The following is a 27044-nucleotide window of genomic DNA, read 5'->3' as shown; positions in this document are numbered from 1 at the left end:
GCACACACCTGATATGAATGCAGAAACAGACACAATGGGACTTTTTTGAAACCACTTTGCAATTGATGATTAGATCTACATGCAAACTGGATGTTCAAAGAAAATATTTTTCTGTTTGCTTCACACTTTGGGCCTTATAGCGTACTTGTCTGTCCATCTGAGCGTCTTGTACTGCACAGTGACATTTCATATCTTTAGCTTTTTGTCATTTACAGCCCTCAATCATGTTGAAAACACATATTGTTGGAGACCACGCTTATTGATGGTACAGATTACTAGGTCACTATACACAAACACTCTTAACTCGTCACTAATGCAAAAAGCATAGAAAAACAAAATATGTAAACAGGATCAGCTCAAACTGGACTCAGAAACCAGAGTGTCGACTGTTTACTGAGAGCAGGAATGAAATAAAGGAGAGCAGATAAGCAGCTAGAGAAGATAACCTTTCAAATATAACCAGGAGCGCTGCCAGAGAGGCCAAGGTGAGTTCAATAGGATCTTGCAGTCCAAGATGAATGGGTGAGCAGCAGTGAGAAGTGAACAGGCAGGTGGAGAAGGGGAAGTCCTTTCCTTTGCAGGTCCCAAGAGCAACTGACCGGTTCAGGCAACAGTGACTGGTGGTGATAGCAAAACTCCTCATAAAAGCAGGAATCCAGGAAAACAGGTTTACACAATGATCAACTACAAAGGAGACTGAACAAAGACTACAAGAACCGTCACAAAGAAGCCCTAATCACACTATATAGGCATTAACCATCTGGTAAACGGCAGTAGCACCATCCAGTCTTTAACCCTCTCGAGGCAGGCGTTGCCGATTTGCAACAGTTAAAAACTAACAACCTGATTACCCCACATACATATTTTATGAGTTTTGTTTTACTCAGAAGTACCACTGCAGGACTTGGTTGTGCATTAGCAACAAAAAGTTTAATTTGAGAGGGTTAAAGCTTCTCTGTCTCATGGCTCTGGTTCTCCTGGATTCTCCTTGTTTCTCTCTTTCTCTCTCTCTCCCTTTGTTTTTGTGTGTATGTGCAGTGTTGATCGTGGGCTGGACTCTTCTTGAGTCTCTGCCCTACTCGGCTGTGATTGTTCCTCCACCTGCAGGTGGAGGAACAATCACAGCCGTTCTAAGGCACAGAGAGACAGCTGTTCATGGCTGGAACATTAACCTACGCCGTTAGCGAGACCCCGGCTCAATCTCTGGTTGACTTGTCGTGTGTTTCCTCGTGGCTTCCCTCGGTGATTGTTTGCCTTCCTTCTGTTCAGGTTGTTGTCCCCTTCGTTGTGTCCCTGGAGTGAGGTGAGCTAGAGAGTTTCCCCTCAAACCGTGAGAGTGTGCGTGGGTCGTGAGGATTGGATGTTTGGACTGCCCTCTGACCTCTGGATCTCCCCCACATTAACCCTCTTCTGTGTGGCCTGTGATTTTCTCTTCTCTGTAAATAAACAGAAAGGACAGATTCTAAAAGTCTACAGTGAGCTATGTAGCTAAGCCTGGTATAGCTAGCAAACATCTATACACGGGCTGTTTGTTGTGAAGATATGCATAAGGGGGAAAATAGTTTGTTACATGTGTTACTGAAAATAAACATTTAACAATAGTAAAACTGTACCGTCGTGCAGGACGTAAACTGTGAAGTAAAAGGTGAATCTTTTTATAACGAATCAATAAAAAGCCAGTTTAAGGTAATATAATAAACCTAATGAATGAATTAAAATGTGTTGTATTTTGACTCAGGGGGGCCACAGGATGACCACCACCGCTCTCAATCATTTTTTCTTTTTATAGAACAGCAATTTCTCCCTTGCAGCAATCGGAAACGCAGCTGGCATGAAACCCAGAATGACAGGGTCAGCAGGTGGTTCAGGGAGAGACACAGAGGGGAAACAGGCAACCAGAAGGCAAGCTTGATAACAAGCAGAATGGACAGATAACAGCTGGGCAGAGAGCAAGCAGACGGACAGAGGAAGTGTAGGTAAAGAGTGCAGGATCTTTGAGATGAAAACCAGAGGGAAGGTATTCAGTTAAGTAACGACAAAAAGGCAAATGAGTTTTCAGCTCTCTGGTCTTTTCTAATGTGAGATGATGTGATACGCTGCAACAAAGACAGAGGAGAGAGAGGAAAGCAGCAGTGCCATTAGGATGAAAGAGAGCTGCAGTTGCCTCAAACCGTGGACGCCCACACAGCACCACAACTTCCCGGTGACAAGAAACTTAGGACACACAAAGAGATTGGGGGGGGGTGACTGTGCTGTAGAGTCCTATATATCAGAGGGCCAGCAGACAGAAGAAGATAATGAGAAAACAAAATAAAGTTTAAAAAAAAAGAGTGGGTAGAGAAAGAAGAAAATGAAAGGACGAACTGACGGTGCTTACAGACCTCACTGTACAGTATGTTTTCTGTCTCCACCCCCCGAGTCCATTATTTATTTTATTGGAAGAAGGCATTTCTATTGTCCCACAAGTGGTCTGATAAAGTACATTCTGTGTATCTATGACATTTTAGAGGTCAGCGCAGCACCGTCTCATCTATTTCTTGTCAGTTCGATTTACAGTGCATCACTGGAGGAGTTCCCATCAAACCCAGACCTTGTTTATATTAATTTCATGACAATAATAAATGAAAACGGGGAGTGTTTTCATTTTGAAACATGAAAAAACTGCTATGCGTTCATTTAAAGACCAAAACAAATGTCTTACAGTGTGCGATGTTAGCTGGGCTGGTGTGAGATGTTGAAGCACAGTACAAAATCTATTTTCTTCCACTCATAACATCTGATAGAGCCATGAGGGTCACTGAATCACTAAAAATCAATCTCCTCCTGCAATCAAGTCCTTCTGCCTTTGTGAGCATTATACTTCATATGCAGCGTGGTCTGAATACAATGAATAAATGTTTATGAATCGTCCCATGACTCGCAGAAAGACAAAGAATATTGACCTTGGGAAAAAAAAATCTCCAGCTTATGCATATCAGTTATTTGAAGTTTTTGGGGAAACTAGTTTCGTGAGATCTGTGACACAGATAGTTCAAAGCATTTTTTAAAGACTTTATTATCAATTGTCTTAGCAAGTGAGGTTCTTTCTAGAGATGTCCCAACTAAACATCATCATCCTCCTGCAGCTCTTATATAAGCAGTTGCACTGCATCTTTTAGCTCATTCTTTGGGTTTTATTGCTCCCTGTTGTGTTTTAGTTCCCTCTAATCAGACAAGTGAAGTAAACATCCTTTTTTTTCCCTTCCCATTAGCTGGTTTGACAAAACCACATACTACAAACCACATCGGGCTGTGTGCCCTATGCTCACTCACACAAAGGGTTGGAAGGAAGGACTGGTTGACTCTTCCACACAAAACTGACCAAGTGCCTCCCCATGAGCTTTATTCAGACAATATCAGAGAGTGAATGATAAAGACATATAAAGGATATTAAAAGTTGGCAGTTGTATTGTGTTGACGAGGACACAACCTCAGGACACAAAGACAGGTGATGTAAAACAAAAGGTGAGCTGTTCAATTTCAAAAAACAAGCAAGAAATCTATGAGAATTACTAAGAAAATATCATCATCACAACAGAGTGTATTAACACACAGTCTGGCAAGAGCCAAAAGATAAAGACAAGACTATTTATACACGCTGCACTGATCAGGGAATGAGACACAGGAATGAGACACAGGTGGAAGCAGTTGTGCACAGGCATGGGAGGGGATGAACGGGAAGCCATGTGACACATTACATCAAAGAAAACAAGCCTTCAAAGTAAAACAGGAAATAACCAAATGATGCACACATAAAGACAGAAATTCCCAAACTCAATCCAACAAGTAATCAAACACACTCCTTAGAGCACTAACGTGGCAGTAAACGCAACCAGAAAGCACATAACACAAATGCAAAGAGCTACAAAGCAGCTCAAAATCCAGGGACTAAAGTACATTAGAAAAGGCGGTAAAGGGGAGTATGTTTGTTTGACCACTCAGAGCAGTGGTGCATTTTGATTACAATGTAGCAGCTGCACATTGAGCTCTGAAATTTACTTGTTGACATTTTTAAACATTAAGATCTACTCAGTGGTATCAGATCAGCTAATTAGGTATGCACAGTATGAACTGAGTCTGTCAGGTGGAAATGCAACATACACAGCACAGCTTCATTTGATGCCATTAACAATACATGACTTCACAAGTTACCTTTACATACATATAAATCTATCTATCTTTATATGTCTTTATCATCCACTCTCTGATATTGTCTGAATAAAGCTCATGGGGAGGCACTTGGTCAGTTTTGTGTGGAAGAGTCAACCAGTCCTTCCTTCCAACCCTTTGTGTGAGTGAGCATAGGGCACACAGCCCGATGTGGTTTGTAGTATCTATCTATCTATCTATCTATCTATCTATCTATCTATCTATCTATCTATCTATCTATCTATCTATCTATCTATCTATCTATCGATTGATCGATCGATCGAGAGAGAGAGAGAGACTGAATATAGCTTAATACAGATCAGCATTAGTTACCATGGTGATCGAGCCAGGTAAGAAGAGAGCCACCTTCGTGACACTGAAAACCCGACATACCTCAATAAGCCATTAATCTCCCTTTGTAGTACACTCCTCTGGTTGTCTTCAGCTCCAGCGGGCAACTGCCCAGCATCAAATGGCTGCATAATGGGATATTTAGCAGAGGAAGACAGAAATAAATAGAGGATGAATGCTGGACACAAACCTGCAGTAGAGCATAAGGTCGTACTGCATAGTCTAGGCAACTATTTGTTAGCCAAGTGAATCAGGTAATAGTGAACGGTCAGTGTGCTAGTTCATTCAAAGTTCAGCAAATTGGGTGCTTGCACAGACAGATGCAGTCCTTCAGGCTATCCAAGTGTTCCAATACATTTGTATACACAGTAGGGCTGTGTGTGTGTGTGTGTGTGTGTGTGTGTGTGTGTGTGTGTGTGTGTGTGTGTGTGTGTGTGTGTGTGTGTGTGTGTGTGTGAGAGAGAGAGAGAGAGAGCAAGAGGTTAGCAATCCAGCAGATTAACTAACTAACTAACAACAGTAAAAGGTCATTTTAGCCTAACCCTACTATTTTTTGTGTGTGTGATGGTGAGAACATTTACTGAGTGATGAAGTAAAAGTTGTCCTCGTGACACTGGCTGTGATCCATAATTACAGTCTGGAGTGGGGACAGCTTAATTGTCACGTACAAACACGACAGAACAGCTAACCAGTTAGCTGCGTCATGCACATGTGCAGCATGAACATACAGTGTGTATACAACTGTAAACAGAGACACAGAGAAGTATGCAAACCCTTGTGTATGTTTACAGATGCATCATCCAAACATACCCACACACATAATTAGTCCCACAGTGTTTTCTCTCTGTATTATTCATGCAAACTTTCTACATTAATTATTAACTGTAAACCAAGTATTGTTCTTCATATCTGGAATGTTTTCCACCAAGCTTTAGCCATAGTTATAGTTGTTATATGGCACATACCAGTCTTCGTTATCTTTTTTAAGGACATTTTTAATTTCAGCTGTTGTTCTGTATCTGATATTGTTTAGTGATTCAGAGTGATTTAGTGATCGAACAGAATTGGTACAAACAATCTGCACTACAGATTGCCATCATGCCAACTCATTGTCCTCTATTGTATTTTACAAAGAGCTCTAATGAGATACAATAAGGGCTCACTGGTTTGCTCTTGACTGAATCCAACTGACTGCTTTTTCTAACCACCTTAGACAAAGCAGCCTATCTGACACTCACTGGTTTCTTCTGTGCAATAATGACAGTAATGTTTCTTTCTTGCCACATCAAAGTAATACTTTTGTGTTTGTCGTGCCTGAAAAGGTGTGTCGGACTTAAAACAAATAATACAGCTTTCACAGCACATCACTAATTTGAAAATGTATTCCAATATAACAATATCAAACACAGAAACTGAAAAAAAAAAAACGAATTTATATTAACTGATTTTGAAAAACATCTCTGATAATACATGTTATCTATCAAATGTGTGCTCTTGGACTATAACACATTATTCAAATATATATATTCCTGTGGCTTGTATTGTTACTACATTATTGTGTATTTTTATCCCCTTTGGAATTTGTCTTATACTGCCCCCTACTGTTTGAGGTATTAACTATTCCCCTGTTCTTGTGAGTGGAACAATTTTCCCTGTCACAGAACACAAAAATGCACTTATCAAATTTGTGGGACTTTAACAGTAAGGTTGTGACATAAATGGTGTAATATCGATTTAAAATGTAATCAAACTGGAGTTCCCCTCCAGTGTTTGATGGTGGAGTTGAAATGTTCCCATTTTGATGAGGGTCTGAAACGAAGAAAGCATTTCCTCAATTGACTGTCATCTCTCTGGGGCCCTGGCACTGAAATACTGATAACATCTGGAGCCAGGAAAGAAAAAATAGTGAAAGCTGTGGGAGAGAGAAATATGAAAAGCTGAGATTGGCACACCTAGTTAAAATGCAGGAGGTTAAAAATGAGAACATGAACAAGAAATCTGTCCACATGTCTGTCCACACAGAAGAACAAAGACCTCTGTCTTTTGTTTAAGTTGGGGTCAGCAGCATGATTGTGACGATAAATTTGCACTTTTTAAAACAGAATAAGAAAAGAACTTTCAGATGAAAGTTGTTTTTAACAAGAGCTTTGCTACAGGGTGTTTGAGTGTCTTGGATCCTTAGACTGTGAGCTCCACAAGTGAGCAGTGCAAACAACAAAAGGCCTGACCACCTTTAATTTAGCCAAGATTTCAGAACTGTTAGCAGGGCTCTGCCAGAAAATCTCAAGCAGCAGTTGGACTCATTAGCAGAACCCACACATAAAAGCAGGAGCTTGATCGTTCAAGTCAGTAAAAACAAGCTGTGAAAGGCATTAGATAACATTGAAGGGCAACAAGGATTAGTGCAATGTGGCTAGTCCCCTTCAAACGTGTTACAAGGCTTGTAGAAGCCTTTCAAGTTAAGTTATAGTATTATGATGTTTCACCTTCTGATGCTTGAATAACAAGCGCTGCAATAATGCAGCATAGAGGAGATAAAAGGATGTATGATTGTTTCTAGATTAAAGGTTAAAAGAACTGGTCTAGTACTGGTTAAATATTTCAAGAGATGAAAAGAGAATGGTAATGCTGCGAATGCTGGGCCACTTGGCGTAATACTAATTAATTCTGATTTGGAGTCATTCAGCTGCAGGAAACTATTGGACATGCACTACTGAATTTCATCAACACAGAACATAATAGATGACACGCTGGTGGTATCAGGACATGAAGCTCTTTTTCATCCTCTTAGTAGCAGAACTCTATTATATGTTTAAGTCTGATTTGACCTAGTGGTTAAATTTATATAGGAAACGTAAAGGGAAGATAAAAATAGACCCCTGTGGCCAAGTATATGTAGAGATCAAATCAAAAATCAAATCAAATCATTTTTATTGTCACATCACATGTGCAGGTACATTGGTACAGCACATGTGAGTGAAATTCTTGTGTGCGAGCTTCACAAGCAACAGAGTTGTGCAAAATACAATAATGTAAACAAGCAAAATACAAGAATGGCTACATCTGAAACTAATAAATATATGTACAATATATAATAGTATATGCATTCCTGGATGTGTATACTAAATATTTTTCTACGCGTGTGTGTGTGTGTGTGTGTGTGTGTGTGTGTGTGTGTGTGTGTGTGTGTGTGTGTGTGTGTGTGTGTGTACACATATTTTACAAATTTTACAAATTAAATAGAGTAAACAATAAATAAAATATATAAAAATATACAGAGTGAGACATGTGCAAAACAGTGGCATTACTGTACAGTATGGAGTGCATAATGTTGAAGTTCCAGTAGTGAAGCTGAGGTGTCTATGACGTGTTCAGCAGTCTGATGGCCTGATGGAAAAAGCTGTCTCTCAGTCTGCTGGTACGGGACCGGATGCTGCAGAACCTCCTTCCTGATGGAAGCAGTCTGAACAGTTTATGGCTGGGGTGACTGGAGTCCTTGATGATCCTCCCCGCTTTCCTCAGGCACCGCTTCCTGTAGATGTCTTGGAGGGAGGGAAGCTCACCTCCAATTATCCGTTCAGAGCACCGCACTACTCGCTGGAGAGCTTTGCAGTTGTAGGCGGTGCTGTTGCCATACCAGGTGGTGATGCATCCAGTGAGGATGCTCTCAATGGCACAGTGATAGAAGGTCCTGAGGATGCGGGGGCTCATGCCGAATCTTTTCAGTCTCCTGAGAAAGAAGAGGCGCTGCTGCGCCTTCTTCACTGTTTTGTTTGTGTGTACTGACCACGTAAGATCCTCAGCCAGATGTACTCCAAGGAACCGGAAGCTGCTCACTCTCTCCACAGCAGCGCCGTTGATGGTGATGGGGGTGTGTACTTCTCTGCACCTCCGGAAGTCCACTATCAACTCCTTTGTCTTTGCGACGTTGAGGGTGAGATGGTTGTCTTGACACCAGTGGGTCAGGGCGCTGACCTCCTCCCTGTAAGCCGTCTCATCACCGTTGGTGATAAGACCCACCACTGTAGTGTCGTCCGCAAACTTCACAATGATGTTGGAGTTGTTAGTGGCTGTGCAGTCGTAGGTGTAGAGTGAGTACAGGAGAGGGCTCAGTACACACCCCTGTGGAGCACCAGTGTTCAGTGTGATGGGGGATGAGGTGATGCTGCCCAGTCTGACCACCTGGCGTCTGTCAGACAGGAAGCTAAGGATCCAGCTGCAGAGGGAGCTGCTCAGTCCTAGATCCTGCAGTTTCCTGTCCAGCTTCGAGGGAACGATGGTATTGAATGCTGAGCTGTAATCTACAAACAGCATCCTCACATACGCGTCTCTCTTCTCCAGGTGTGACAGGGCAGTGTGTAGTGTCAGGGCTATGGCACCATCAGTGGACCTGTTGTGGCGGTATGCAAACTGTAGAGGGTCCAGTGAGTCGGGTAGTGCAGAGCAGATGAAGTCCCTGACCAGCTTCTCGAAGCATTTGCTTACGATGGGGGTCAGGGCTACAGGTCGCCAGTCGTTCAATGAGGAGATGGTGGAGGATTTGGGTACAGGGACGATGGTGGCCATTTTGAAGCAGGCTGGGACTACAGACAGATACAAATATATATGTCAAATATATACATACATACACTCCCAGTAATACTTATTTTGGTTTCCATTAAGAAGTTGCAAGTCAGTGTGATTCTGGCAGGATAATTGACCGCTCTTGGCAAAATTAGTAGAGTTCCCAGCTTTTAAGCCCAGTCCACAAATTTTCAGTACAGTCGAGGTCGAGTTTTGGTGAGGCCATTCAAGAAGCTTAAAGTTAGCCTTCTTTATCCATTCCAAGACCAGTTTTGATGTGTGTTTGGGTTCATTGTCCTGTTGGAGCACTCAGTTCTGCCCTAGTTTCAACCCTTTTGCTGCTGATATGACTTGTTGAAGTTGATAGAATAATAAAAACGTCCTCCTTCTTCTTTGTTATATTACTTTTTTGCACTATACCAGTACCACTGGCAAACAAAACGCCAGCTCCAGTGCATGATGCTACCACCACAATGCTTTACAGTTAACTTTACAGATTGCAGTGAACAGTAACACTGGTGTTCCAGCAGTTCATGACAGGTTTTCAAAATAAAATCATAGATAAAAATGTTAGCTGAATGGTATGTTTAAAATTACAAGAGAAAGCTTCTTTGAAATAACATAATTATTAGAAGTTTGTAAATTAAGAGTGGAAATGCTCCTAGTCAAAGAGCAGACTAGAAAGAGCTTCTTATTTAGTATTCCGACATAGCAAAAATAGGTTTTTGTGCTTTTTCAAAGTCATTAACCATGAGGTACTGGGGTGAATTAAGGAGCACTTTAGATTCAGTTTGTAGAAATAACAAAATTCTTATCACCTAAGCCTGTTGACATATACTCTTGCATCAAGATACAGATATTTTTTTCTTCATTTTGACAAACTTCTTGTCAATGCTTCAGTTAGCAGCTATGAAGCACAAAGGTGTCAACAAAGCAGAATGGAGGAGAGTTGTATCATCAGAAAGGCAAACTTCAGATTTAACAGTCAAGTACTTTTTTTACATGCTATTATAATGTAGTGTGACTTATGCCTTTGCAACACAAATTTCAGTCAAATCACAGGGTTAGGCCAAATATCAACAATTCCAATACATACTCAGGAATCCAAACTGTGTTGAAACTATCTCCAATTCCAATTTCCCACTCGTGGGACTAATAATAAAGGCATCTTAATATATCTTGAGTATTCACCCTAAAAACCAGCCTAGCTAATATAAAAATATCTGTCCTTGTTAGGAATCATAGTGACAGCACATCCCCCACAGAGAGAAAAGAAATAGACTCCTGCTTTGAATACATGTGAAATGAGTTTTGCTACATGCCCACAGGCTTTGGTTGGGAAATGCATTCTGTGCCTATTTGCATAAAGGACATCTGTCTAGTTAGCAATTCATATCTACAAATGTTCTCGTCCACAGCTATGCGGACAGTTTATCTGGAAAGCAAACAGGACTGGAGTCTGGGTGATATATAGACCACAAATGCATGTTTGAATATTCAGCAGCTAATAAATATAGAAAGAGTGCTGAGAAATTCTGCCCGCCTGCAGGCAATTCACTTCTTATTTAAATGTTTAGTATGAAACTGAAGGAGCAGAAAGTGAAATATAAATGTCTCATCTTTATGTGTGAATGTGATTGATTCGTTTGGGTTTGGTGGAGTTGGTTTGATAGTGTCGAGACAGTGACTCATGAAAGCACCTGTCTTTGCACCGTCAAGATAAAACAAGGCAATTCTGCAATTTTTTGGCTTTTGGGTTCCTAAATTTCTTTCAGTATGCTGTATTTGAAATAAAATCTCATGCGCAGGCTCTGGGCTCTGGTAGACTTTTAGTGCTAATGCATGAAGTCACCTCAACATTAAGAGCTCTGATTTGCTACAGTTTCTTATTACCATGGAGAAATCCCACACAGCTGGGTGATGAATCTGTGCCTCGCTATCTGACAAACTAATTGAGTGGGTGGACTAAGAAACACAGGGTCTTGCTGCCTGGCCTGGCTGTTCAAGTCAAGAGGCTGAGAGAAAAGAACATTACTCATTAGAGATTTGAAAAGTTCCTTTCTGATTCAGTATGTGTATGTGAGTGCTGGTACTGGTATTGCTCATTTTGTGGGTACAAGTCTGTTCAAACATTCATATTTAATGGACGTGTCCACCTTTTGTGACAAAAATAAACAAATCCCAACTAATGGAAAGTTGTGAAATTGTATTAAGGATTTGGCATATAGTTAGAGTCTAAAGTTTCAGAAAATATATGCATACTAAAGATTAATGTCAACCATAAGAGTGGTGGAAAAACCAGAGAAGCCGGGGTTACTTGTAAAAGAGCTCCATCTAATGGTCAGTGATATTAAAACTACACTCATCTGCCACTATATTAGGTATGCCTGTTCAATAAGTCGTTAATGCAGATATCTAATCACCTAATCATGGCAGCAACTCAGTGCTTTAGGCTTGTAGACATGGTCTATTGAAGGTCAAACTGAGCATCTGAATGGGGAAGAAAGGTGGTTTAAATGGCTCTAAACGTGACGTGGTTTTCAGTCTTGGTCTTGACTTATAGTGAACGTCTATGTCCAGCCGTTAAGTAATACAACTGAGCAAAAGAACATTTTATTTTGAAAGTATTTCCCGGAAGACTAATTAATGTCAGGTTACGTTGCCAAGTAACCTACTGAGATATTTTCAAAACATCTGCTGCCATCAGCTGATATGTTTAGAGAGTAATTGGCAGCAGTCATGAGGTGATGTATATTTTACATCACAATGACGTTTGCATGTGATAAGAAGTCACGTGTGTATCACACAATGTAAATACTGTATATTTTATTTCCCTGGCTTAAGTTAGCTAACGTTAGCTGTTTGATGCCTTTGTTCCCAGATAAATTGCAAACTTTAAATCAAGTTGTTTTTGTATTGTATATAATGGGACAACATTTTTTATGACTTTTCCATTATGCAGAAGTTTTTATGCCGTTTTATTGATACATACACACACACAGAAAACCCAATTTGTATTTTATCACAGTAATATGCTATGTCAGAAATTTCTTGAGTGAGTTATTATTAGACTTTATGTTGGACCTATACCACAAGCTATCTGCATAGTATTACTAAGGCTATTTAATAGGCAACAAATGTGCTGCTGTGTATGATATTTTAGAAAATGGCTGCACATTTTTATATGTAAAGTCCTAATCTATAAAATAACATTTAACCTTAACAGTTTGTTAAAAGTAATGGAAAACATACATTAAAAAAACCCAACTTAATTCCTCCTAAAGAAAAAAGTGTGGTGAATTAGCAATATGAAGTCAATTAAAATGACTATAATTTGAATGAAATAAAAGTGCATACCACCAGATTATATGAAAAATAAGTATCTAAATCAGAGTAAATATTCCCACTGTTGGTTCTCTCATCAGTAGAACTCATCATAAGACACATTATGCAATATATTGTAATGTAAAAAGTAATCGGTCTCTTTGTCCTTCCTTCTCATGTTTCCTCTTCTGTAGCTTGCAGGAGGACGAGCCCCAACAAGGGACACTGCAGGAGGTGGCAGCCAGAATAATTCAGAAGACTTGGAGAGGATATATGGTAGGAACATCTACTACTACTGCTATGGGAACACAGACTCACATATGTGCACAATTGTAGTAACAGCTTTTTTTTTTAAATCTACCCAAATTGCAGGCCAGTGAAGTCTTCAGGTATTTCAAAGAGTTGATTTTCTACTGCAAACAGCAGGATCCAAAGACCATCCTCAAAACTGTCAATCCTCGAGAGGTAATGGAAATTGCAACCCCTATGAAATAAAACCAAATCAAACAAAATGAAATGTGATTTTGTTGTGGCAGGCCGAACTGCTGGATGCTGCAGCTGGAGTATTTATCAGATTTCGACTTGGAGGGGTAAGAACTCAGAGAGGAAATAGTTTAGGTCAGGAATAGATCACTCAGGAGCTATATGAATATAATATTAGAGACATGCCTTCCTCTCTAAGGCTAACCTCTCTGCCATTTTAGATCAACTTTCCTCCTGATATTTATTACAAGATCTTCACCCATCGGCCAATTACAGATGTGTGTGCAGGCAGCCCAAAAGACTACACCAAGCAAAGTCGTAGGAAGCTTGTGGCCCAGAAGACCAACAAAGGCCCAGCTGTCGCAAAGGATGACCGATCAGGTTGGTACAAGCGCATGGAGAACAATAGTTGGAGGCTGTTCTGTAACAAGGTGAGGAACAAAAATGATTTTCTGTTCTGCTTTAGTCAAGTTCTGCCATTTGTTTAGAAACAGGGAGCCAAAGAGCTACAGCAAGTTTACAAATGCTGTTTAACAGGAAGCCTCTAAAAGCCGAAGTTCTGCAAGTCTGTTTTGGGGTTTTTTTGCTTCGTCTTCTCTCTTAGGTGGTTTTGGCACGTGAGCCTGCAGAGATCGGTGCTGACAAAAAAATGGACTTTCATTACTCCAAGTTGCAGCGGAAGCAAGATTTAGAGAGTTGGAGGAAAAGAAAGAAAATTGAATGGCTGAAGCAGATGTAAGTGCTTTATGTTTTTGTGAAATGAAACAGTTGGTGAGCAAACCACTGTAGCATCAGTGATCACAATAATGCACATGCAATCTGAAGTTTGTGTCTGTTACTTATTAATAGTGATAGAAACCTCCCCCTTATAGAATCACATCTTTGCTAACAAACACATAATGATGTGTTGTTTTAATTGTGTTAAATGAGCTGTCACTCCTGTTCCTTACATACAGGTATAAAGAGGGTCATCTGCAGGATCATGCAGAGCACAGACACATGGCGGCCCTGGTGGAGAGTTCCGCCCAGGAATTGATGGAGACAATTGAAAAGAAAGGAGATGATGAAATACTGGAATGGGAGCTGGATGAGCTGCTGGCCTGGACCAACACTCTAAACTTCGAGGAGTAAGGCACTCTGATTAGAATGTTTGTGGCATTTGTAATCTTTCTCATAATTTCCTGCATCATGGGATGCCCCCCGTATGAATTTTCCTCTCTTGCCTGTGCAGGTATATGGAGGAATGGAGACATTTGGCCTGCAGTTACTCCTCTGAGCTGAGCAAAGGTAAAAATATTCCCTAAATACTGTATTCTGTGCTGCCATCTGATTTTTTTTAAATTGACAGCTAACATGGCAACATCATGTATGTTGCTTTGGAAGTCTTTGCATTATCCTGATAATCCAGTCTCATGCTATTCTGTCTTCCTTTTTTCTTCATCACCTTTTTCTCATAGTATCTCCTACAGATGGCCCTTCTCACCCACCCAGGTTAGATCCACACAAGCTCGCTGATGAAAACGCAGCAGAACAAACATGATTTATGTTAAAACTGTGCAGTCTCGAAGTGGAGTGTGCCACACTGTTATTGTCGCAGTATTCACTTTAATAAAGTCTGAAACTTGCAGTTGTTTACAGTCTTTGTTAGTCTGTCATATAAGTAGACATCACTGTGTGACATTTTTTGTTAGTTTTAAATAGTTTTTAAAAAACTATAAACATGTGATGAGCGTCTTTTGAAGTGGATTTTAATATTACGCTGCAGCCGAGAGAGCACTCTGGTCAAACGTCAAAATGGTCTCTAAGTTTACACGTTAGTTTTGACTGCTAATGAAAATAGTTTTCTTTACAAATAACTCTCGCACTGAACTAACAGCCAATCCCTCAACAAGTTTGTGCTCTCTGCTCATATTGCCTTCATATTAAATCATTTTGTGCTTTTTAAAGAACTTATTTTAACATTGCACTCAACAACAAACAAATCCTCCCTTACAACAAAAGTAACTTCAATGGCCAAACTGCATTATATTTCTTCAGGTCAATATACGGGCCCCAAGTAGGCCGTGAGTTTGAGACCCTTGCTAAAATGAAACGGTGGAGAGTCCCAGGTATTTATACACCAGAGGGATGTGTCCCTTAAAGGAATCCGGACACTCATCTTTCAAAGCTCCTTAGACTAACAGGCCCTGGATGACTGAAAACAGACAAAACTACTATCTTTTAGGCACTGCTGGGAGTTGAACCCAGGATCTCCTGTTTTCTAGTTTAATACTTACTAGACAGGCACTTTAACCAACTAAGCCACAGTGCCACATAGACACAGATGAGTGACTTGTTAGTGTGTAGACTATAGTTTGTTACAGTAACATTGTGTTAAACCACATTCCGAATTCCAGACAGTCAGACTGCCAAAAATTGCTGCTGATGATGAACATCTGCAAATCAACATACAGCTGATATCCTGTGTGTTTGTATCTTGACTGTTCAATTTCAAATATATGCTGGTGGTATATGAAGGCAAAATGACAATCCCAACTGGTCCTAACTGTATTTATGCCTTTTGTGTTTCTTAACTTGATATCTGAGGGTGTTCAGCTCATTGTGATAACACACTGTAGCACTGTAGAGAGAAGTGCATTTTAAAGGTCAGCCTTACTTGTATTCTGGCTGTTATTATTATTATTATTATTATCATTAAATTCCAAAAGCTTTACTTGTCATTAAGGTGACAAATTAAAGTTTTGCAAATGACTAACGCAAAACTGAAAAACAGGGGGCACCCGGATTTGAACCGGGGACCTCTTGATCTGCAGTCAAATGCTCTACCACTGAGCTATACCCCCTCACATTAAGCATAGAGGACGCATACGTATTTATCATAATGATCATAATCATTCCCCCATACGAAGTTGGCATAGAGTTCATGTTTATACCTTCAATTAAGTGATAACGAATTGATTTCGTATACTTTACATATTGTACAGCACACCATTGTCTGTTTAACTGGAAAGACGTGATCCTGTACATAAGCTATCAGCGGATGTGTCGTCATCAAAACGAGACGTTACCGGATACAGCAGTGTATCGAAAGGAAAGGGGAACAAACGAAGTGACAATGGTATGATAGCGTTTTTAATCCCTATACCATATTTTTAAATATCTTAAACCTTGTTGTTGCGTACTCTCTCTGCTTTATAATCTGTGTGATCATTTGAGGTCTCGGTGGTGAAGTTGTTTGTCTTTAACCGTGCCCAAACTGAGTAGCTGTGAATTTGATTAGTCACTCGAGCTAATGCCAGCTAGCGCTTAGGTTAGCCACAAGGTCCCTTAGATAAATACAACTTCCAGTATTTGTTGCTATTAGCTACATTAGATAGCCATTAGCTAAGTGTTATCAAATGTAAATGGTTTATGTATGTCTTTGATGTGGACTACAGAATTCCAGAGGACTTCGCTCTCAGCTTAAGGACAGTGTACCTGTGGCTGGGTTCTCTCCACAGGGAGCTTACGGAGTGCAGGACTCCCTCCGTAGTGGGTGAGAAACTGTTAAAAATAAAACTCTGTTGCATGGTAATCTCCAAAAACACATTTTTGTATTAGCCCCCAAATAAAGAACAATGTGCTTTTCGTAATACTGTTTTTTTCTCTTCTACTTTTATTAAACAGATTTACCAGTGTTAAGAATGAACTGCTTCCAAGCCACCCGCTGGAGCTGTCAGAAAAAAATGTGAGTCATTAAACCAATTAATGCGGTTTTCATGAAAGGCTTAAATGGTATTTGTGTTCTGTGCTTGGTTTTACTATAAAAATTACTGTTTTGTCAAATGCAGCTCAGTTTAATCACAATAGACACAAAGTGCAAGTAGTAAAAATACGTTTCTGTGGGTATCTCACTGTTTTCTGTTTCTCCATGAGCAGTTCCAATTGAACCAGGATAAGATGAATTTCTCAACACTCAGAAACATCCAGGGTCTTCACGCTCCTCTAAAACTGCAAATGGAGTACAGGGCGGCCCGACAGGTAGCTGCAGTCCTTTTTCAGGTGTTCTCGTGTTTTGTTTTGTTTTTCTCCTTCTCAGTCCTGACACCAACTGTTTCTTCCCTCCAGATCCAGCGTCTCCCATTCCTACAGAGCTCAAATTTGGCTCTCGATACGCTGCGAAACAGCGATGAGTCCATTGGATTTGAAGACGTCCTCAACGGTGGGAACCTTGTCCTTCCCTTTTACACCTTCAGTGATATGTGTGACGACGTGAAACCATGGCTTATACTGTGCTTTTGTCTTTTTCCTTTGTAGATCCAGCCCACAGTGAAGTGATGGGTGAGCCACACATGATGGTGGAGTACAAATTGGGATTGTTGTGAACAGAGTTGTGCACACAGATCCATATTATTATTATGTATGAATACATTTGTTTATCAACTCCATAACCAAAGTTAGTAGTTGGTGGAGAGTTTTAGTTGTGGAGTACTTTTGAGCAGGAAATGGGTGTGCGTGTGTAGTGATCTTGAAAAAAGTCACTCACACAGGCTGCTTTTGTATGATTTCATTTGGTTATTTCTAATAAACTTCATGACTCTCCTCATTGTCCTGGTTCATTTGATCAGTTATTGACATTTTTAGATGAGCTTGCGCTGATAAAATTACCTGGTGATGTGTTCAGAGAGAAGGTGTAACAAAGCCTCACTCTACCCACTCTGAGTTTGTTCACCTGTATAGCTAACATTGATTCGCCAATGCAACAGGTTAATAAAGAGCAACACTTGTATTTTAATCCATGTTATTCTTCACTTCACTCATTTTTCATTTGCCTAACTTGAAGTATCCTTAAAAACTCATTGATATCTAAATCGGGTTTTTTTTTCATCCCACAATTAAATTCTTCAGATATGTTATTTAAGTCTAATTGCATGTTTATACAACTGTACTCTCCAATTAGAGCTTAAGGAGCTGTTGGCAAGGCTCTCCGCTCTCTTTTAAAATTTGCACTGTGAAGCCCGAGCTTGTTAACATTAATAGCAGGGTGGAAATCACTGAGGTTGAATTTATAATGGCTGATGCTTGGTGGCATGGGCCGGTCAAACATCTGCAGCGAGCTGAAAAAACGCAGAGTATAGGTTTGTGATTGATGCTTTTCTGGGTGATGTATGACGTTCATGTGAAAATGTGCTAAAGAGAAATCCTACAAATGAACCCTAAAAAGGCACATCTGTGAAGTGAAAACCATTTCATATATCATGATGCTCATTGAGAGAAGGCTGAGGGTTTGTGGCACTGTAAAATAAGCAAAGCGTGGCTACTTCCAGGAATCTAAAATTTAAAACATATTTAGTTATTTATCATTCTTTTTGATGGTACATGATTCCATATTTCTTGCTTCATTTATTTGACGTCTTCAGTTTTGGACACACATTGTCAGGGTTTTTCTATATTGTAGATAAAACTTTTGACTGGTAGCTTTCAAGACAATCTTTCATACATGCCGCTTTATTTGCTCTGATATGTGACTTTTGGAAAAGACTGCATATTTTCATGTGGCTCGTTGGTCTAGGGGTATGATTCTCGCTTAGGGTGCGAGAGGTCCCGGGTTCAAATCCCGGACGAGCCCATATGTTGTCTACATGACCAAAATGTTGTTTAGCCTCTATTTAATCCAGCAATCAGTGAGATGTTCTCTACAGCTGCAAATCACACATGTTCCCATAGTAACTGATTTAGGGGCCGCTAAGAGATCTGATATGAATGACCTCATTGGCCTTGGCCAAGTAGAAAACATCCACAAATATTTCCAAAAATCTAGTGTTGTGTTGGTTTTTTATTTTCAAATATTGAATAACAAGACAAAACTGCAAAGCTGAATTAATTATTTTCACACTCTTAATTAACTGAAGCCTTTCACTGAACTACCAAACAAACAACTTGGTACTCTCTTTCTGGCCAGTGTCATTGAAGTTTTTAAAAAACTATAAACATGTGATGAGTGTCTTTTGAAGTGGATTTTAATATTACGCTGCAGCCGAGAGAGCACTCTGGTCAAACGTCAAAATGGTCTCTAAGTTTACACGTTAGTTTTGACTGCTAATGAAAATAGTTTTCTTTACAAATAACTCTCGCACTGAACTAACAGCCAATCCCTCAACAAGTTTGTGCTCTCTGCTCATATTGCCTTCATATTAAATCATTTTGTGCTTTTTAAAGAACTTATTTTAACATTGCACTCAACAACAAACAAATCCTCCATAACAACAAAAGTAACTTCAATGGCCAAACTGCATTATATTTCTTCAGGTCAATATACGGGCCCCAAGTAGGAGGGAGGTAAGCCGTGAGTTTGAGACCCTTGCTAAAATGAAACGGTGGAGAGTCCCAGGTATTTATACACCAGTGGGATGTGTCCCTTAAAGGAATCCGGACACTCATCTTTCAAAGCTCCTTAGACTAACAGGCCCTGGATGACTGAGAACAGACAAAACTACTATGTTTTAGGCACTGCTGGGAGTTGAACCCAGGATCTCCTGTTTTCTAGTGTTAATACTTACTAGACAGGCACTTTAACCAACTAAGCCACAGTGCCACATACACACAGATGAGTGACTGATGAACACCGAGAAAACCTCCAACCGTTAAATAGATTTGAGCCTAAACAGAAACACATGAAAGGCAGTCTTGTTTCTTATATTACTCACCAGAGGTTGTCGCATAAAAAGAGACGACGTGTTTAAAACTCAGGGGTTAAAAGTGGGACGGTGTTTTCGTTTTTGCTAGCTAAAGGTTCAGCTGCTGTTTTTCACAGGGAGAGAGAAGAAAGGGAGCTAACATCACATGGAAATGGAGAAAGATAAGAAAGACAGGACAGGAGAGGTGAAAGTGGTTCACAATAGTATCACACAGATGTACATAAAACATACATCATCATCATACAGCACAAATCCATTTAGAAGCTAGTCTAAATAAATGAGTCTTTAGCTGCTTTTTAAAAAACCTAAAGGTGGAGTCAAAGCATTCCACAACCTGGGGGCCACCGCTCTAAAAGATATGACTCCTTTGATCCTAAAACGTGCTTGTGGGACCACCAACAGCCTTTGATTAGATGATCCCAGGCTGTGAGAGGGAGGGTGGGGTTCTAACAGATCAGAGATGTAGGCAGGAGCGTCACGACTCAGAGCTTTAATAGTCAGCACTAAAAGTGAATTCTATAATGTACTGGAAGCCAGTGTAATGAGAAGAAAACCTATGTAATGTGCTCTCTTTTTCATGCCTTTGTTAAGAGCCTTGCAGCAGGACTGACTGGAGATAGTTACGATTCTTTTGGCTCAAACAAAGAAAACAGCTGTTACAATAATCTAAGCAAGCCGAAATAAAAGCTTGAATAATTATTTCCAATTCAGATTTAGACAACAACAGTCTGGTGAGGGGTAGTTTGGGAGACTGTGGGTGTTCATAAAGTACCTCCTATTCCTAGACTTTTTCTTTGATGTTGATGAGAAAAGGTCATTGATAAATCGATAAACGCCTGTGAAAAATATCATTACAAAGGTTGGCATATGAAAGAAAGAACCTCTAGGGTCAGATCTACTCGTGTCTGCAGCAGCTAAAAGCCTTCTCTTGACATTAAAAAGCTGTTGGGTTTACTAAAGAGGCTCAGTGTCAGCTTGTGACTGAAAGTTGTGAACAGGAGTATTTTTGCAGCTGGCCTTTGATTCAAAATCTTAAACACTAAATGGGATTTGAGGCTAAGAAACTCAAACTGAGGATCATCCACAAAGACCAACAAGTCAAAGAAAACAGGCACGTTCTCATTTTTACAATCTCACATGTCAGTGCAACAGGGACTAATATCAGGTTTAAATGTCAACATAGTATACTCAGCTTAATCTGTCTCTCAGCCCAGGAAGTCTGAACAGCCCCTGCTATGTAGTTACCAGCACAACAACCTGGATGTGATCCTGATCCCAAAGCTCTACTAAGGGAATAGTTTAAGCTTTTAGCCAATTCATTTCTGTGTTCAGGATTCCCAAAGTAATTCAGAGGGATCAAGGCTCTAATTTTACTTCTAGATTATTTGCACAGGCTCTCCAACAACTTCATTTTAAACATAAATCATTGGTGTGTCATCGTCAAAGTAAGGATTCATTAGAACGCTGCCATCAGCATTTAAATCATTGCTACATGCTTGTTGCACCAAACTGAAGGCTGATTGGGATGAAAGTTTGCCTTGGTGCTTACTGGCAGCCAGAGTAAGTAAGTTAATCCATTTTTTTTATATAGCGCTTTTTAAGACATGAAGCTATTAAAAAGTGCTTCTCAAGGGAATATAAAAGCGTATCAAACAAAACAACATATTACACACGAACGTTACCCAAATGTCTGTCTAAACAGATGTGCTTCAAGCTGTTTTTTAAATGAAGCCACAGAGTCGATGGTGTGTAGTGGGGGAGGTAAACTGTTCCACAGTGTTGGAGCTAGGGTTTGAAAAGCGAGATCCCCCTTCGTTTTCAAACGGGTCCGTGGAATAGTCAGAAGACCACTATCACTGGCTCTGAGGATCCTGTTTAGAGTTTGAAGGTTGAAAAAGCTCCGCGATATAGGTGGTGGCCTCACCTTGTAAAAATATGAACTTAAAAGTGAGGATTTTAAACTGATATCTGTACACAACCAGACGCCAGTGTAAGGATTTTAACATGGGAGTGATATGGGACCTAATTGCAAGCGACAACGTAATTCAAACAGAATTCAAACAGTTTAACAGAAACACATGAAAGGTAATCTTGGTTTTTATATTAATCACCAGAGGTTGTCGCATAAAAAGAGACGACGTGTGTCAAAGTCAGGGGTTAAAAGTGGGACAGTGTTTTTGTTTTGCTAACTCTCCACGACACTAAACTTCAGGCTGCTCACCTACAGTCAGCCTCCTCCATTGCCTCTTGATGCCCACTCACACTAGTCAGCTTCTACGACAGTGGGTGGGGTAACTGCAGAGTTACTGTAGTTTTGCTTTTTCATTTTTTCATTTGTTTTTAATTTTGTCTAGTTTCACTTACTTTCTGTTGTCAGTTTATGTATTTTAGTTTAGTTTTTATTGTTTGAAATTGTTTTGCTTTTCATTACAATTTTCAGTTCAATTCTATTTTATTTACATAAATAAAATTACAAATCACAGCAACAGTTGCCTAGGGGTGCTTTAGACTGTAAGATCAGACCCTACAATAACACATACCCCACAGCGGCCATGAAGAACTCCCTTTTAAAAAGAAGAAACCTCCAGCAGAACCAGGCTCAGGTAAGGGGCTGCTGTGCCAGAGAGCAAGAGAATAATAATAACTAATAATAAGATGCAGAGTGGCGTATAAACACATAGTCAGAAAAGTGACATGAGAAGAATCTTATTGCAGCATAACTAAGGGAGGATTCAGGGTCCCCTGGTCCAGTTCTAACTTTATGCCTTATTCAAAATGAAAGTGTATGTTAAAGGAATTCCCTGACTTGCACGGTCTTTGTGTCTTTGTTTAGAAGCAGAACGACATAGATGGATCCACTTCTCAACCCTGTCATCGCTGTGGTGGTGGGAAAGATATTTCTGTTCTAAAACCTTTGTGCATACAAAATAATACGACAGGACTTGAAGGAAAGTAACACATTTACTCTCATTTGGGGCGACTGAGGATGGATCAGATGAGTTTCACACCTACCTTGTGTCCTCATACCTGGTGGTAATGGACAGCATGTTGCCTTATCAGCACTGGGGTCTTTTGTTTGATGGTTCCACAGTGCCTCCTTCTGGCCGTGAAGAAGCACCACACCTCTCTGCTCTTTCCATTACAGGGAATGTGTAGAAAGCACAAACCTTTAATAATCACAGCTGAGATCATAAAGTGTAGTTATCCTTCCTTCCTTTCCTTCTTCCTTCCTCTTAAGCACTTAAGGGTTGCTGGAGAGGGGGTTGAAGAGTATCCCAGCTGTCACGAGGTAAAACTCAGGGTACACGCTTGACAGTTCACCACTCATGATCACATTCCCAATAGATTATTGTAGTTCCCAAGAGAATCAACAATTAACCTAAAAAAGCAAGTTGTTGGACAGTGAGAGGGAGCCGGAGCATCCTCAGAGAACCCAACATGCAAACAGCAGATTCACATGCACGACCTTCTTGCTGTGAGGCAACAGAACTAACCACTGCATCGCCATGCTGACCTTAGAGTGCAGTCCTGTGGTGGAAAATGTTACTGTGGGTGCTTTAGATTAAATTACATACAAAAAAAGTACTGGTTTATTATATCAGTGGGTAAAAGAGTCAAGATTGGATCTAAAGGATGTAAATGGACACGCACAGTGCATTTCTGCTCAGTCTGAACACTCAACGCAGCCTCATTCGCCTCATGTCTTCTCCACTGCTATTCCAAACATGGTGCTGATGCAGGGGTCATTAGCACAGTAAGATTTAAGTGCACAAAATGTTCACATCATAACTGCATCCATTTTGACAACATTTCTAACACCACTGGCTGAAAGGCAGCCCCAAACCATGACGGAGCATCCACCGTGTTTTAAAGATGGCTGAAGACATTCACTGCTGTAGCGCTCTCCTGACCTCCTCCGTATATGATGATGATTTAGACTAAATTTGGAGTCATCACTCCATCAAACCTTTTGCTCCTGATTTTCACTTGGTGTTCAGGAGCCAGACTGCTTTGGGGGAAAATGCTATTGCACAATCTTTCCGACCTGTTCCTGATGACGCAGAGTCGTCTTTTGGATGGAACGGTGGTAAACAGTTGGTGGGAAGGGTGATGCGGGTCAGCCATGATGCTAGTGGCTTTCCCAGTGAGGTGTAAATAACCTGTAGACTGGGTAGAGAGCTGCCAATAACACGCTCAGCGGTCCACACTATCCTCTGGAGGGCTCTGCGGTTGGATGCGTGGCAGTTTCCATACCAGACTGTGATGCAGTGGGTTAGGATGCTCTGCATGGTACCTCTGTAGAAAGTATTAAAGATGGGTTTGGGGATGTGCACCTTCTTCAGTCGTCTCTTGAAATGCAGTCGCTGCTGAGCTCTTTTAGTCACTGATTTGGTGTTGCTGGTCCAGGACAGGTCCAGGGGTGGATCTAGAGAAATGTTCCTAGGGTGGCATGGAAATCAAATGGGGTGGCAAAATCAAAGCCTTGTTTTAAACATATATGCAGGTGTTACATATGGTTAATGCATAAGTATATGTTTCATATAAATATGGTCTATAACGTAATTATTTTCTATAGCCCACATAATTAAACGTTTCTGTTACATAAAATGTGTGAATTTGTATTTTATGTGCTATATAGCCTTTATAAGAAATAAATATGTAACCAATGAGTATAAAATCCAGAAAGCTACACAAGTCTAACTTAAGCTTCACACTGTTTTTTGTTAGAAAAACAATCAAATTGTTACTGACTACTACTACTGTCAGAAATGTGTACTGTCACAAACAATAATTTAAACCTAATTTTTCATGATTTGTTGGGTTAATATTTTGAGGTCCAAAATATAATTGGCCATTTTTGTCACGGTTCTGGGTCAGTTTCAACCCAGTATTTTGAGTTTTGATTGTTAGTTTATTTTTGAATGACTGTTGTGGTTTTGGGTGCTATGAGTATTATTATTATTATTATTATTATTATTAGAGTTCCATGTTTCTGTTTATTTGTGTTTAAGATTTGTGTTCTCATGTTTTGTGTGGGTTTTAGTTCCATGTGTCATTTTCTGTCTGTCTCTCAGTGTCGAGTCTGCGTCTTTGTGTAGTGTTCTTGTTTCCTGTTTTATTGTGAAGGTCTGCGTCTCATGTGAGTGTGTTCAGTTTTACCTCTGTCTCCTCGTGTTGATTACTCCCAGCTGTGTTCCCCACCTGTGTTTCTCTGTGGCTGGCTGTGTCCCAATTCAGAGTCTGCAGGCTTGACGTAGGCATTTTAAGTGCGGTTACGTCACCGCCACGCGTAGACGGCTGTCCCAATTTGAAGTGTACTTCAAATGCATACTCCTATAACAAAGTATTACATACATAAATGCCGATATGCTAAATCCCCCCCTTCATGGCCTGCTCTTAAAAACGAACTCTCCCTGTTCCGTAAATCTCTTAAGCTAATAAATAAGCCCCAAGCAATCAAATTGCATAGATTTTTAGAAGAGTTTGATTTTTCTTAGCCCCTTATTTAAGTTATGTGTCTTGTTTATGGAACCTCACTTTCAGAGATTTTATGATCCCCCTTGTCTCGTTTATTTCTGTTCCTTGTTTTTCTTTTTTTTCTCATTCTTTTTTTATTGTTATTTATTTTTGTATTGGTTATTCATCTTTTATATTATTATTATGTAGATGTGTGTATATAGATGTGTACGTATGCATGTGTATATGCATATATATATATATATATATATATATATGTGTGTGTGTATGTGTATGTATGTATGTTTACTTTCAGTTATTGTCGATTTCATTGTGGTGTACAGGAGGTGTGATTCTGTTCTGATTGATTCAATATGTGGCTTGTCTCTTTGAGATTGTCATTATTATTGTTCTAAATAAAGTTCATTTAAAAAAAAATGCATACTCCAAATGCGCCATCGATTTCCCCAAATATCAAGCGTGGTCCGGTGCACGCTTCGTGGTCCCATATATTCCACAATTCATAGCGCCTCAGATACTCAACTAATCAAAGTGATGTCATGACAAAAATGAATTTTTCTCCTTCATTTCTGTCAAACAATGCTGTATGTAACGTGTCTCGCGTTAGTATCATGGTTGCTAGGCAACCTGAACAGCGCGACAAAGCGTATACCGTCCCATTTCACAAGCCTCTCACTTCCGCACTTCTCGTACTTATAGTACGCATCGTACGTAGTACGCGTAGTGCGCGTACTTCAAGCATGCGGTCTCTTAATTGGGACACAGCCCTTGAAGTTCTCCAGAGACCTGGTAATGAACTAATCATTTGATTCAGGTGTGTTGACCCAGGGTGAGGTCTAAAACCTCCAGGACACCGGCTCTCAAGGCCTGGAGTTCCCTACCTCTGCATTAGGGCCTATATATAGGCAGTGCAAAATTTTGTACTGGGTTTCTCCCTGGCGGTTGCAAGTGAAAGTAAACCTAACTATGCTAATAGTTCCTTTCGATTCCTCCTCAGTATATTGATTATTAAGATCTGCCTCCCATTTTTCAATAGCACTCAATGTACTGCTACTGTGAGCATAGAGTGATGAATAAAAAGCAGAAGTAAAATGAGTTCTGTATGTTTCCTTCATAAGAAATGTCTCCAGGTCATCATATATAGCTGTTTCTAAAAATTGTGACAACACAGTTATGAACCTGGAGAAAGCTAAAAAAAAAAATGTTCTGAAGAAAAATTAAAATGTGACTTCAATTGTTGAAAGTTCACCAATGTGATGTTTTGATCAAGGTCACTGATCATTTGTAACCTGTTGTTACGCCACATATCAAACAGACTGCAGTTTCTCAATAAAGGGGTTAAAAATAATGTGCTGTCTTCTCTATCCAACCTCTTACGTATCTCCCACCAAACCCTAATTATGTTACAGTATTTGGGTTATTCTTAATCTCTGTTTGTAATTTCGTTTTGTCCCAGACAACTAAACTCCAAAGTGAAGGTGGCTTAATTTTTAAGTTTATTTTGCGTAAACCTGAGCAAAAATAAGATTGGTTTAATCCTACAGACTGCGCTTGTGAAACCGGCTGCAGATCTAAACCACAGTGAACACTGGTGGGTTAGACTGCGCTCTCCAACATCATAATCAAATCAAACCAATAAGGAAATCTATGTTTGGAAGAATCCTCAAAGACTAAAACGGTTCTATTTTGTCTTACTTGCTTGTTTGCTTGCTTGTTAACTTTTTCAATATGTCACCTTTTTGTACAGTGACACATTCATCAAATGAGAATCTGACACACAGGGCACTCCAAGCTGGTTGGACATATTGATGACTTGCTTGAACTCACATCTGCTTCCAATTAGCAGTGATTAGAAGCTTTCCCTTGATTCTCAGTGGAGGGAAAACCAGCAGGTCTACTGGCTCTTGTTAAGTTATTTCAAACCTACAGTAGTCAGTGACTGTTAAATCAGCTTTAGTGCTGATATCTTACACTCAATCT

General features: G+C 40.0%; 2 protein-coding genes and 4 non-coding genes across 6 annotated transcripts; 3 read left to right on the top strand and 3 right to left on the bottom strand.

Annotated features, from left to right (window-relative positions):
- The first annotated feature begins 9852 nt into the window (after positions 1–9852).
- Positions 9853–14449, top strand: lg9h11orf65 (linkage group 9 C11orf65 homolog). The gene is made up of 9 exons (XM_085362142.1): positions 9853–9857; positions 12621–12702; positions 12799–12891; positions 12963–13016; positions 13131–13340; positions 13514–13644; positions 13866–14036; positions 14141–14196; positions 14367–14449. The coding sequence occupies exons 1-9, from the start codon at positions 9853–9855 to the stop codon at positions 14447–14449; spliced, it is 885 nt and encodes a 294-aa protein (XP_085218268.1).
- Positions 14450–15131: 682 nt separating this feature from the next.
- Positions 15132–15220, bottom strand: trnat-agu (transfer RNA threonine (anticodon AGU)). Its single transcript is given in 2 exon segments — positions 15132–15167; positions 15183–15220. It is a non-coding gene; the product is annotated as a tRNA-Thr (tRNA).
- Positions 15221–15680: 460 nt separating this feature from the next.
- On the bottom strand, positions 15681–15752 carry trnac-gca (transfer RNA cysteine (anticodon GCA)). The gene has a single exon. It is a non-coding gene; the product is annotated as a tRNA-Cys (tRNA).
- Positions 15753–15949: 197 nt separating this feature from the next.
- Positions 15950–17478, top strand: pomp (proteasome maturation protein). The gene is made up of 6 exons (XM_085361970.1): positions 15950–16027; positions 16347–16444; positions 16576–16636; positions 16828–16929; positions 17017–17110; positions 17206–17478. The coding sequence occupies exons 1-6, from the start codon at positions 15950–15952 to the stop codon at positions 17271–17273; spliced, it is 501 nt and encodes a 166-aa protein (XP_085218096.1). The 3' UTR covers positions 17274–17478.
- A 967-nt stretch (positions 17479–18445) lies between these two features.
- Positions 18446–18517, top strand: trnap-agg (transfer RNA proline (anticodon AGG)). Its single transcript has one exon. It is a non-coding gene; the product is annotated as a tRNA-Pro (tRNA).
- Positions 18518–19393: 876 nt separating this feature from the next.
- Positions 19394–19483, bottom strand: trnat-agu (transfer RNA threonine (anticodon AGU)). The gene is given in 2 exon segments: positions 19394–19429; positions 19446–19483. It is a non-coding gene; the product is annotated as a tRNA-Thr (tRNA).
- Between the last annotated feature and the right edge of the window lie 7561 nt (positions 19484–27044).

Source organism: Diplotaxodon limnothrissa, linkage group LG9, assembly GCF_057381915.1.
Source record: "Diplotaxodon limnothrissa isolate DT_005_m linkage group LG9, D_limnothrissa_male_GT1.1, whole genome shotgun sequence".
Taxonomy (NCBI): domain Eukaryota; kingdom Metazoa; phylum Chordata; class Actinopteri; order Cichliformes; family Cichlidae; genus Diplotaxodon; species Diplotaxodon limnothrissa.
Note: the sequence above shows the minus strand (reverse complement) of the source record. Positions and strands in the feature narration are given on the sequence as shown.